We start from the raw sequence: 12,437 nt of genomic DNA, 5'->3' as shown, positions 1-12,437 counted from the left end.
ATTTAGTTCCTCTCTCACTCTCAACCCCAGTGAGTCTTCTTCCTCCTTCCCTCCCCACTCCCTGTCTCCTTTTAGGAATACAATTGCCTGAAGCTATGGCCTTGGATGTTTGGAGGAGTGAAGACTGTGCATTGTATCTGACCACCTATAACTCAGGTCCATCTGATGCTTCCACTTCCTTGAACCCATGCTGTGTTCTCTGCACAGTGTCCTGCCCTACATTGGATGGCTACCATCATCACTGACATGCTGTAGTTTTAGGCTTCACTACCTTAGAGCTATCATTTTCTTTTGGTAATGATACATCTTATAGGGGGATTACTTAAAAGTTCCTAGGAACCTGCTCAAGCCTTCTCTCTGCTTCCTCTCACCAGGAAGCATTTTGTCAGTATGATGCCCAGGCCCCAGTTTGCTACAAGGGGATGAACATGACCATTATTATTGTTTGTTCTGATTCTCAAGTTATCTGATATTTGAGTTTCTTTAGGTGGTCTCCTGTTTTCTGTTGACACATCCTCAATCTTCCAGCACTTTCTAATGTTTTGGTATAAGATGTGTTAGAATCATTTCATCCTGCTACTGCCTAAGTCCTGGGGCCAGTAACTTCCCCAGCAGCCCTGCTTCCTTCCCAGAGGATGACATTTGCAAACCTGATCTGGGCCTAGTGTGTTCACTGCTCCTGGGCTGGTGTTTCTTACAGCCTTCTGAGTGGAGCAGACAGAAGAGACCTGGAAATGTATGCTCATGTACATCTGTGGCTGTCTCCACATCTACTGTGAGTTTGCATATAAAAAATGAACAACTCTTGGTAGGACTTCTGTAATTGGACGTGGTCAGTTCACACTGTGGTAAGCACAAAGCCAAAGTCAGCACAGCCAACATGGGAAAGATTTCTTACCTGTAGAGCGAAGGGGATCACAAAGTGACTTCCAAAGCAATGGCCTCCCCAAACAAAACATAGGGGTTTTATTCAGCAGGGGAGTCTCTCCATATTTGTGTGGGGAGGGTCGTTTCTGAACATACTCAGGTTAAGATCATAATTGAAAAAGAAAAGTCAAAATGGGAGTTGTGGCACCCTCCTTTAACCCCAGCACTAGGAAGGCAGAGGGAGGTGGATCTCTTGTGAGTCTGAGGATAGTCTGGTCTATATAATGAGCTCCAGGACAGCCAGAGGCATGTGGGGAGACCCTGTCAATACATATATCTCAAATCACATATGTGAAAGATTGACATGACAGACAGACATGCCTCTGGGCATGCTCGGATTGCCCAATTTTAGCTGAAAATACATGGAAGGATACTTTGAAGAGGTTCATGCACCCAGGAGTCAATCTCTGAAAGCTCTTGCTTTGCCTGGCCACTAATTTTTCCACTGCCAGGACAACACAAGTCCTTTCTACTCTTGTCTTCTCCTGTAACTATGTAGCCCAAGCTAGCCTCAAACTCACACAACCCTCCTTCCTCAGGCTCCTGACATCTGGGATTACAGGTGTACACCACTCTGCCCCACCAAAGACCCATGCTCAGTGTAGTACTGGGAAGTGGCAGGTGGTCCATTGCCCCTGATGCTCATGCGTGCAACTGTGGGGGCTGTAATGTCAGTACTATGTAGGAACAAGGTGGAGAACTCTCAGGACCCTGGCAGGGCAGAAGAAATGGAAATGGAGGAAGTTGAGGGTGTCAACACCATTAGGACAATAGGACGGGTCCTCAGTAAATTCCTGGTCTGGTTAGTCTCCTTCGCCCACTTGTCTAGAATTTGAGTCACCAGGAGATGAGACTCTGGTGTGTCTATGAGGGTTTATCCCTCACCCCCTAGCGGTTTAACTAAGGCAGGAAGACTGACCCTGGAAGTAGGAGGTACCAAAACACCTAGGGCAGGGATTTCGGCATGAATAAAAAGGGAAAAGAGAATTTATCTCGCTCTGTGCCCTGACTGTGGGTACAGCGTGATCCTAAGCTCCTGCTTCCATTCTTCCCTGTCATGATACATTGTACCTTCTCTGTGAGCCTGCATAGACCTCTTCTTCCTTACATTCCTTTTGACCCATATTTTGTCACAACAGCAAGACAAGTAATTAATTCTGCTCTCTGTGCAGCATCTGGACGCTGCTTTCAGGTCACTGGTGGGTTTGTGGGAAAGTCACTCCTGGATGGGGACTTTCTCCAAACACTTGCCCATTGGCTGCCTTCCCCTCATCTGGGCATGTGTGCTCGCAGAGGAACAGCGTATGAGAAGGGCTATATCTGCTACATTGGGACTAGTGTTAACCTGACCTGGGAAGACAGGCTTGGTTCACAAGGTTGAGTTTACAGAAACTATTAATGTAGAATGGAGTACATGGGAATGGTCTCTAAGGCCCTTGGGATGTGCAGGGGCATCTTGTGAACCTAGGAAGAGCCTCTAGAGTCTTCTTAGGATATCACAGGGAGAGATGCATGCACATGACACTGGGGTAGACCGAAGGGGAACATGGCCAGTGCTGAGTGCCTGAGACCCTCTTTCTGCAACAATGTTTTATTAGTTTTTGAAAGAGGCTCTTGCTATGTAGCCCAGGCTACTCTTGAACTTAAGATCCTCCTGCCTCAGCCTCCTAAGTGTGGTAAGCTACCACTCCTGGCTCAAAGATAACTTTATAGGAAGCTTTAAAATTTTCTAGGATTTGATTATGAACTAGAAAGGGATTCCAATATCTGCAGCTTATTTTTTAAGTGGTTTTTATAGTGATTCATATTTATAACTTGTCTGAGGTGACCTGAGGTCATTAGAACAACTATAAGACCTACTATGTGACAGAGGGGTACAGTCAGCTCTGGCATGGGGACTATGAACATTGTTCTGTGCTTCAAAGCCTGTGATTGGCTACAACTTGATAAGCACTATTTATTTATTTATTTATTTATTTTGTTTTTTGAGACAGAGTTTCTCTGTGTAGCTCTAGCTGTCCTGGAACTTGTTTTGTGAACCAGGCTGGACTTGAACTCAGACATCTGCCTGCTTCTGCCTCCTGAATGCTGGGATTAAATTTGTATGCCACCACTGCCTGGCTATTTCTTTCTTTAAATTGAAAATTTATGCTATTAAAAAATTGGCTTTGGGGCATTGATTTCTCAAAACTGTATCTATCCTATAGTGTTAGGGAGTAGCTCAGTTGGTAGAATGCTTGCCTAGCATGCTTTAAACTCTGGGTTCAGTCCCCAGCACTGTGTAAACTGGATATGATGGTCTATGCCTCTAATTCTAGAGCTTGGGTGATGAAGGCAGGCTTGAAAGTTCACAGTCACTCTTAGGTGCATAGAGAGTTCCAAGTTATTCTGGGCTTTATGAGACCCTTTCTGAAAAACCAACCAACCAACCAACCAACCAACCAACCAACCAACCAACCAATAACCTGCTCTTTTCCAATCCTTCAAATTTGGCGGTTTTCTCTCAAATGATCACCATGATTAAAAGAAAAAAAATCAGCTGCCCTTCTGGGTTTGGGGCACAGTCATGACCACCATGGAGGCTGGTAAACTACAGCCCCTGACAGCTGGGAGACCAAAGGGATGGAAAGGTCTTGGAACTCTGCAGAAGACACCAACAGGCCTGAAGAGCAGCCCTCAGCCTCGGGTGGCTCAGATGATGTAGATGTAACGGTCTTATTAAATAAGAAACACAGAGCCAAATGCAGAGTTAAAAGCCCAAGAGGTCAGAGCAGTAGCTAAGAGCTGAGACTAAACCCGCCTTCTTATCCTTCTCTGCCTCTGCCGTCCTTCCCCTGAGAAAAGAGACCTACTTCCTGTGTATCTGTCTTTTTATTGACCTTCTGTTCTGCCTTCTCATTGGTTGTAAACCCAACCACATGACCTCCTCGTCACTACCTGTCTATACAGACCTCCAGGTCTTCTATGGTTGCTATTGAGATTAAAGGCATGTGTCTCCATGCTGGTGGTGTCCTTGAACACACAGAGATCTGCCTGTCATGTGATCGGGATTAAGGGTGTGTGCTACCACTGCCAGACTTCTGGTATGGCTTGCTATTAGCTCTGACCTCCAGGCAACTTTATTTATTAACATACAAATAAAATCACATTTCAGCACAAATGAAATATCACCATAAGATGGAGCTGGCTGGGGCTGAGGAGAGACCTGGGTTGTCTCCCTGAGTTTCATGGCCTTTCCCCCTCTTTCACCTCTTTGGGTTTCCAGCAGAGACACTGAGACAGCGATTGGAAGACCTGGAACAGGAGAAAAGCCATCTGCCCTGGGTTCTGCCTTCACGACAACCCGCTCTTGGCAGCTTCTTGGGCTACCTAGCAGCACAGACCCGGGTAGCCTTGCATGGAGCCACCCAAAGGTGAGTACCTGTGGATGCCACCAGGATGCACTTGGCTCTCTTCTCTACTGTCCTCTCTCCATCCTCTTGTCACTGGCCATTCTCCTTGTTGCTTCTGGGGTTTTGTCTCTCTCCCTGTATCCTCACATTGACATCGCCACCTCTGCAGGGTCCTGCATACTTCCGGTGTATCAGACATCATTTTGTACAAATCCCAGTCCTATGATGATTCCTCCCTAGCACTTGCCTCTCTGTGATGACTCTGGCTTCCTGTGGTCAATAATACATTTATCAAAGTCATCTTTTTATCCTTAAAGAGGTACTGTGTTTTTATCCTTGCCTTGATTAAGCCTATCGTGGATGATGGTTGGTTTTGGCTATCAACTTGGCTGCATTAAGAGATGACTTAGACTGGTGAACCACACTCATGGGGCTGTGGGGGCAGTTCCCAAGATGATTGACACCTGGGACAGTTATCAGGCGAGGAAAGAAGGACAAGGCTACATGCCTGCTCTTGCCTTCCCTGTCTCTCTGTGCGTGTGCGGCCACTGCTATTCTGCTCACATCAGACCCCAGCTTCTTTGGCCTTTGGACGATGTGGACTCAATGCTAACAGCTCTCCAGGGAGCTTCCAGGCTTCCAGCTCTGCTTTGATTCTGCTGAGGTGTCCAGCTTTGTGGGCTGAGCAGCTCCTGCTCCTCTGTCTCAGCAACATGCAGGCAGCCATGTTTGGATTGGCCAGCTTCTAGCTTGTAAACCAATCTAATTCCTCTCCTATAGTACATGGATTCTGTTTTCTGTCCCTCTGGAAAACCTTGCCAAAACATTCTTTTAAAGTTATTTATTTATTTATTTATTTATTTATTTATTTATTTATTTATTTTTACCTGTGTACCTGTGTATGAAGTGCATGTGTATATGTATTTTTGCATGTGTGTGGGTGCATATGTGTGTGTACATATAGAGGTCCAAAGTTGACATCGAGGATCTTCTTTCTCTCTACTTTATTGAGGTGGGGGTCTTTTGATGAACCTGGATCTCATTGGTTCTGGTTAGTTTAGTCAGCCAGATTGCCTGGGGGACCCCTATCTTTGCCTCCTGAGTGCTGAGAGTATGAGTGGGCCCTCAAGTCTGCCTGCCTTTTGTATGGGTTCTGGGATCTGAACTCTGATCCGCAGGCTTGTGCAGTAAGTCACTTCCCCAGACCCACTGTCTTTAAAGAGGAACTCCACTAATCTATTATCTCTTTCCTCCTCCTCCTGGATTCCTTGTCTCATGACCTCTGCTTTCAGTTACCTCAAAAACACGATAGATCCCCATTCCTCAACCGTCTAATTCATGGGGTGCTATCTCTGCTCATCTATCGTCTCTGTTATTCCCACTCACCTTTCCAACCTCTATCCCAAACCTTCTTCTTCTCTCTACAGTTTCCATCTGGGTTATTGTAGCAGCCTCTTGCCTTGCTGGATTTTCTGACTCCACCTTTGAACCTCATCCACCTCCCACAAAGCAGTAAGGAGAAACCTCATGCTGGAATCAGGGGCTCCTGGGATTTCAGGATGGACCTTGTGCTCTGAGTGGGACCCCCAAAGCCTCTGTGGTGCAGCCTTACCAGTGCCCAGCATCTAACTGGTCAGCACCAGCACCAGCTACCCACACAGCAGAACCTCGCTGAGTCTGTGATCTCCCACGGGTCATGGTGCAGTCACCAGTGGTTGTTCCTCCTTCAAGTGAAGCCACCATCGCCCCAACCCTCTGTCTGTCAGCCACACACCAGTGGTTGCTCCTCCTTCAAGTGAAGCCTCCATCCCCCCAACCTTCTGCCTGTTAGTCACACATCTCACCGAGACTTCCTAGGATATCCTGAGTGACAGTGTCCTAGTGCGAAGCCTTCAATCTGCTGCCTTGAATATCCCCTCATTCTGAGGGATGACTGTCCCCAGAGGAGGACTGCACTATATTTACCTTTCCAACTGACTTTTGCAGGAGTTCCATATGTATACATGTTAATATAGGTTCACAAGCATATATGTGAACACGGAGAGTGAGGTGAAGGGGTAGGGGCTTTACCTCTACACTTCCTACTCACCTCATCAGAAACTGAGGGGTCCTGTCTTCCTCACTTTTGTTGTAGTTTATTCTTGGCTTTCTTCTGTCAATTTCGCCTGTTCTGTTATTACCATAGCTAGAAAAGGACTTGATATCTGCTTCGTTATATCACATTTTTACAAAGCACTTGGGCATGGCTACGTAGCTGCTAATAATTAAAGTCTGTCTTTGCATGTGCCAGCCGCCCAGTGGCCTGAGAAGTTTGTCCTCACCAGGGCCAGCTAGCTGATCTGGAAGGCTCCCCAGGAGACAGTAGCTCCTGCAGTCCTCACAATGACCACCAGGGGGACCTGGACTCAAACTTCTGAGGATCTTGGCCTTGAGTCCAGGGGAAAAAGGCTATTCTAAACGCTGGGGACTTTTCCTGAAGAAATAAAACAGTTTTGTTAACATGGCCAGCTTTCAACACGAATTAGTAACTCAAATAAGTACCTCTTTACCTTTCTGGGATGAAGTGTTTCTATGAGAATCTGATGAAAGCAATGTATGTTCCCATATTCAAACGGCCAGGGCTATCTCATCAGATTTGAGGCCCTCCCAGTCACTCTGGCCAGAGGAGGAGGTGTCTCAACATCTCAGGTTATGAAAGTTTAGAGTAATATTTAAGGGGATGTAAGTAACTCCAGAGTCTACCAGCTACTTAATTTTTATTGCCACTTATTTTGAAAATTACTGTTCAACTTCTTAAGTAAGCTTGTGCCCCCCCCCACCACCACCACCACCAACCCCGAACTGTTTATATCAGCACCCGAGTCACTAGGGTTTGGAGGTAATTGCATGCTCTAACAATGGCCATCAGTTCTCACACTGTCTTTCTGGTGTTAATCTCTGTTGTTCAGTAATGGGGCCAGTCCCTGGATGAGGTGGACGCTGCTCCTTGGCTCAAGATAGCTTTTTTTGTTTGTTTGGTTTTTGGTTTCTTTGAGAACCTGGAACTCACTCTGTAGACCAGGCTGGCCTCGAACTCAGAGATTCCCACCTCTGGTTTTGTTCTTTGACAGTCTGGTAAATCCACTTCTCTACTTTGTTAGAACATCCTGGGTAGATAGTACAGACATTGGGGGAAGTTCTGATTTTTTTTTTTTTCTCATATAGCCCTGTCCCTCTGAGATGCCAGCCATAGGTCAGAGTCACAGTTTTGTCTGCCTGCTGTTTGGATCCCTATTCCATGGTCACAGAAGCTCCCTGACTAATGGAGTCAATGTTCTCTGTATGCAGATATCAGGATGCTCACTGTTCTGTGCAACACACACGGTCCCCACTTCATGGCCCACATTCTGGCTTCAAATGACCTTCATGTGCCCTATATACACACAGAATATCTTTTGTCAGAGACCTTACCCCAGAAGATTAAAACACACGGGAGCAGAGTCTGACAAAGATAAAAAAATGAAGGACAGGCAGGCTTTCCAGTCTTACCACAATAGAACTCTGGCACTGTCCAGATGTAACAGCTGCTGCTTGTCTGTTCCCCTGAGATGGGACCAAAACTGTTAAGCATGCCACCCCGGACTCTCTGCTTCTCCGTTCTTCCCTCTCAAGCATACAAGCCTTTGATTTCAACTGGATACCATGGCAGACTATAGTGTCACAGGGCCCAGTGGCCCTCAGATTGGAACAAGTACCCAGGGCACTGAAGTACAAACTCCCAAGACGTTAGCAGGGAATAAAGATGCCGTCTTGCATTCTGCAGCCATGCCTTTCTCTGTGGCTCGTGATCAGGTTTTACAGGCGGGTTTCATCCCTTCAATGATCGATGGGCAAGAAACCAGACAGGAAGAGGAAGCTTTCCCCACAACAGGGCTGGTCCCAGTGGGCACCAATCTGAACCTCTGAGGCTGAGAGTAATATCTTAGATCTTAGACACCCTCACCCACCCTGAGTCCCCTCTAGCACCAAGCAGCAACATCCCATGCTGCTGCAGGTTTTTTATCTTCCCCTGCGGGGTCTGCTCATTTTACATACTGATTAGTTTATAGCAGCGATGCCAATTTGCTCTGCCATGAGGGATCACATATTGAGACTTAACAAATATACAGAAAAGAGTAGCAGAAGGAAGACTCTGGGGACCAGAAACATGGAAGATGGAAACCTGTCCCTGTATCATAACTGAAGGATGTGTCCTGGGGCCACCCCTGGCTCTCCATGGATCTCTTTTCTGTCCCTGGAGTAAGACTATGAGAGACAGATAGAGGAGTGTTGGTTAAGCACAGGACTTTTCTTATGAGTTAAATAATGGATGTGATTAACCATCATGCATAGCATTAATTCCCAGCTACGCACCTGTGGCTTCTCTGTGCAACTGATTTTGCAATTCTGCATTGACTTCCTACACTAGCTCCCACCTCGACCCAGATGGCATCGATTCAAGAAATTCAGGAAACTCTAATATCAGCATGTGCCGAGGAAATTGGGAAATAAGGGAAGAAATGAGCGAATGCAGCAGGAGACAAGAGAGAAATGACTGCTCCATTTTCAAGGCTGGGAGCTCACTCATTAAGCCACCCAGCAGGTATCTGCTGAATCCCAACTCAGTGCTGGGCACTGGGGACATCAGCATAAGAGGAGCTGTGTCTCCCTCGGAGATTCACAGTCAAGGCTGAAGAGTATATAGCAGCTCAGAGCCTAGAGAAGGGCTCGTACCCTCTTTTCACAGCCGAGGGCGCCTTAGACCTGTTAGACACAGAAGAGGCTTATTGTGCCGCTGTGTTCATATCCGTGTTCATCCTGTGTAGGAGTGTGTCCACCAGACAGGTCCAGTGTTCAGTCTACTAGTGTACATGTTAAGATGTTGGAGGTCTCCAGAAAATGCCCCAAGGGCAGGGTTGTCTTACTGCCTTCTCCAGGCAGTCCCGTATGAGGAGGACCATAGGGTTCAGAAGGTAGTTCAAAGACACAGCCAGAGAAGGGCAAATCCAAGTTCTCACTGTGGCTGTGACCTCTGTGAACTGTGTTCTCTCTGTCCCATGCCATCCTGGGAAGAGCCCCTCAGGAGACTTCCCCTGGGGGAGGGTAGGACGTGATCGAAGGGGGAACAGGTGTCTGAACTTCCTGGGACTCTTATGGCCTGGGGTGCCTTGGAAAGTGCTGGAGTGTAGGTGACATTCTGGCTGGTTGTCTGTCAGCTTGACACAGCTAGAGTCATTGGAGAGGAGGGAGCCTCACTGAGAAAATGCCTCCATAAGACTGGGCAGTAGACAAGTCAGTTGGGCGTTCGTCTAATTAGTTAGTGGCTGATAGGGGTCCTGGCTTCTATAAGAAAGTAGACTACTGAGGGAAAGCCGAAATAAACTGCTTCCTTCTCTCTGCTGCTTTTTGGTCACAGTGTCTTAGCACAGCAGCAGAAAGGGAACTAGACAGTCCAGGTTAGCCTGGTCTCCAGGTTAGCCTGGTCTCCAGGTTAGCCTGGTCTCCATGACAGACTCTAGTTGAAACAGAGATGTACGTGAGGGACTTCATCCCTGGGAGGCTCGGGCGACCCTGTGACAGGGGAAACTTTGTTCTGTCTCTTGAAGTACATGTAGACCAGGATGTCTGTTCCTCCACACCTGTCTGTAGTTGGTTGTTTTCATTCTTTGCAATTTGGGGGCCCACCACCCCGTTTCCAAAGAAACACACATGGAGGCTTATTCTTACTTTTGAATGCCCAGCCTTAGCTTGGCTTATTTCTACCCAGCTTTTCTTAAATTACCCTGTCTATCTTTTGCCTCTGGGCTTTTGTCTTTCTCTATTCCTGTACACCTTTGTTTACTTCTTACTCCGTGGCTTTCTGTGTAGCTGGGTGGCTGGCCCCTAATGTCCTCCTTTGCTTCTCCTTTTTCTCGTTCCTCTGTCCTCTTTTCCCAGGGTCCTATTTATTCTCTCTGCCTGCCAGCCCCGCCTATCCTTTCTACTGCCTTGCTACTGGCCATTCTGCTCTTATTAGACCAATCAGTTGTTAGACAGGCAAAGTAACACAGCTTCACAGAGTTAAAAACGCAACATAAAAGAATGCAACACATCTTTGCATCTTTTTTTTTTTTTTTTTGAGACAGGGTTTCTCTGTGTAGCTTTGTGCCTTTCCTGGAACTCACTCTGTAGCCCAGGTTGGCCTCGAACTCACAGAGATCCTCCTGGCTCTGCCTCCTGAGTGCTGGGATTAAAGGTGTGCGCTGCCGCCGCCCGGCTACATCTTTGCATCATTAAACCAATGTCCCACAACGCAAACAAATGTAACACATCTTAAATTACTATTCCATACCACCTGTTCCAATGCATATCTGTTACTTGAAGGGCTGGCATCGATGACCCAGAGGCCCCACTTGAAGGAGAGCTAAGGACCGCTGCCCAGGACAGCCTGCCTGCATCCATCACCAGGCGGGACTGGCTTATTCGAGAGAAACAGCAATTGCAGGTGAGCGGTATGGAATCTTCCAGAGAAGGAGTGGCCCTTTTCTTATCCGTTTACGTCAGATGCAGTGAAGTGGGTCTTTGCTTTGCTGAAGTCCAAGGGCTCAAAGCAGAAGTAATGGAGTGGCTGGAGGACACAGAGGAATCTGCACGTAACAGGGTTGCAGCTGCCCAGAATTATGGGCCTCAGGACCGGCTCTGCTCTCTGACTGTGGCAGCCAGTGTCTCCTCCTTATTGACCTGTAGAAGCTCCCCTTTGAGGGATAAGGGCAGATTTGTGGTCTGGGAATGATTTGTGGGAGTTCCTACCATGGTGGACTCTGGGAAGGGACATGTTTGCATCTGGCCTGGGCACATGGCTGTAATGACCAGCTGGTGTATGGAAGCCATGCTTGGCACAGAGCAGTGATGACATCTGGCCAAGAAGGTCCAGGGCTAGGGTGCTGAATGAGGATCCAAGGTGAGACCAGAGCTAGGGAAGGGTTCCAAAAGTTCTTGAAGTAGTCCTGGGGCTGGGATGAAGAGGAGGTGGGGTGTGGGACTGCTTAACTTCAACTTTGGCCCTCCACATGCACACCCCCCAACATGCATAGGCATCCCACCCACACGTGCCCAGACTCATGCACACATACACACACAAAAAAAAATTGGAAAAAAATAACAAAAGAATAAGATGTAGGATCATCACCGAAAATAGTGTGCAGTTACTCAAAAACTTAAAAATAGAATCCTTAGGACCCAACCATCCTGCTGTGGTTACACACATGAACAGAAATGAAAGCACAGACTCGATGAGACATCTGAGTTACTATAGCTGATGACAGCCCGAGTGCCCATCACTGGGTGGGTAAGCAGAATGTGGAGTGGATGCAAAGGTCTGTAAGGACATTGTGCCGCAGGGCACAGTGTAGGTGGGTGTAGAGGACATTGTGTTATGCCAAGTAAGCCAACCATGGAAGATAGATACTGTACATTTCTACTAAGAAGAAATCCTTGAGTAGGAAAGTGAATTGGTGGGGGTAGGGATGGGGGTGGGGATGGGGTGGAGGTGGCAGGGGGGATGGAGAGTTAGTGTTTAATGGAGACAGTTTTGTGGTTGGACGGCGAGGATGCTTGCACGGTTTGTGTGCATGCCTAACGTTACTGAGTTATGCATGCAAAATGGTAGAGATGCTATGTCTCTCTTACTACAGTTTAGAAAAACCGGAGCCTGTCTTCCCAGTACAGGGAGGCTGAGGCAAAAGTATTGCTGTAGGTTCAAGCCTGGCCTATAAGTCCTGGGCCAGCTACTGAGTGAGATGTTGACTCTCAGAAACAAAACTAAAACCAACAGAGTAAAATGAGTGTGGGTCTCAGAGGTGGACACAGAGTGGTCAGTTGTGAGCATTTGCTGCATACGCTGAGCTGGTGGGCTAGAGAGATGCTCAGGGAGGGCTAGCCCATCCCTCTCTCTCTTCTCTGGGTGGGTGCAGGAGGTAGAGGCTGTGGAGAATCTGTGCTGTGGGTGGAGAGAACATTCAGGAGATGGGGAGATATCAGGAATTAAGCCATACTCTTATCAGCGAGGGACAGTGAGGGAACAGGGGGCGTGTCCATTAGCAGAGTCTGGTGTTACATTCA

The 12,437-nt window shown here is 47.4% G+C and overlaps 1 protein-coding gene across 1 annotated transcript in view; it reads left to right on the top strand.

Annotated features, from left to right (window-relative positions):
* Window positions 1-12,437, top strand: part of Disc1 (DISC1 scaffold protein) — a 195,218-nt gene that overhangs the window by 46,041 nt on the left and 136,740 nt on the right. The window contains exons 4-5 of the mRNA XM_036189228.1: window positions 4,193-4,340; window positions 10,701-10,821. Coding sequence (XP_036045121.1) covers window positions 4,193-4,340; window positions 10,701-10,821 — 269 coding nt within the window. The remainder of the gene's footprint in view (window positions 1-4,192; window positions 4,341-10,700; window positions 10,822-12,437) is intronic.

Source organism: Onychomys torridus, chromosome 5 (assembly GCF_903995425.1).
Source record: "Onychomys torridus chromosome 5, mOncTor1.1, whole genome shotgun sequence".
Classification (NCBI taxonomy): Eukaryota; Metazoa; Chordata; class Mammalia; order Rodentia; family Cricetidae; genus Onychomys; species Onychomys torridus.
This window is presented reverse-complemented; position numbering and strand designations above follow the sequence as displayed.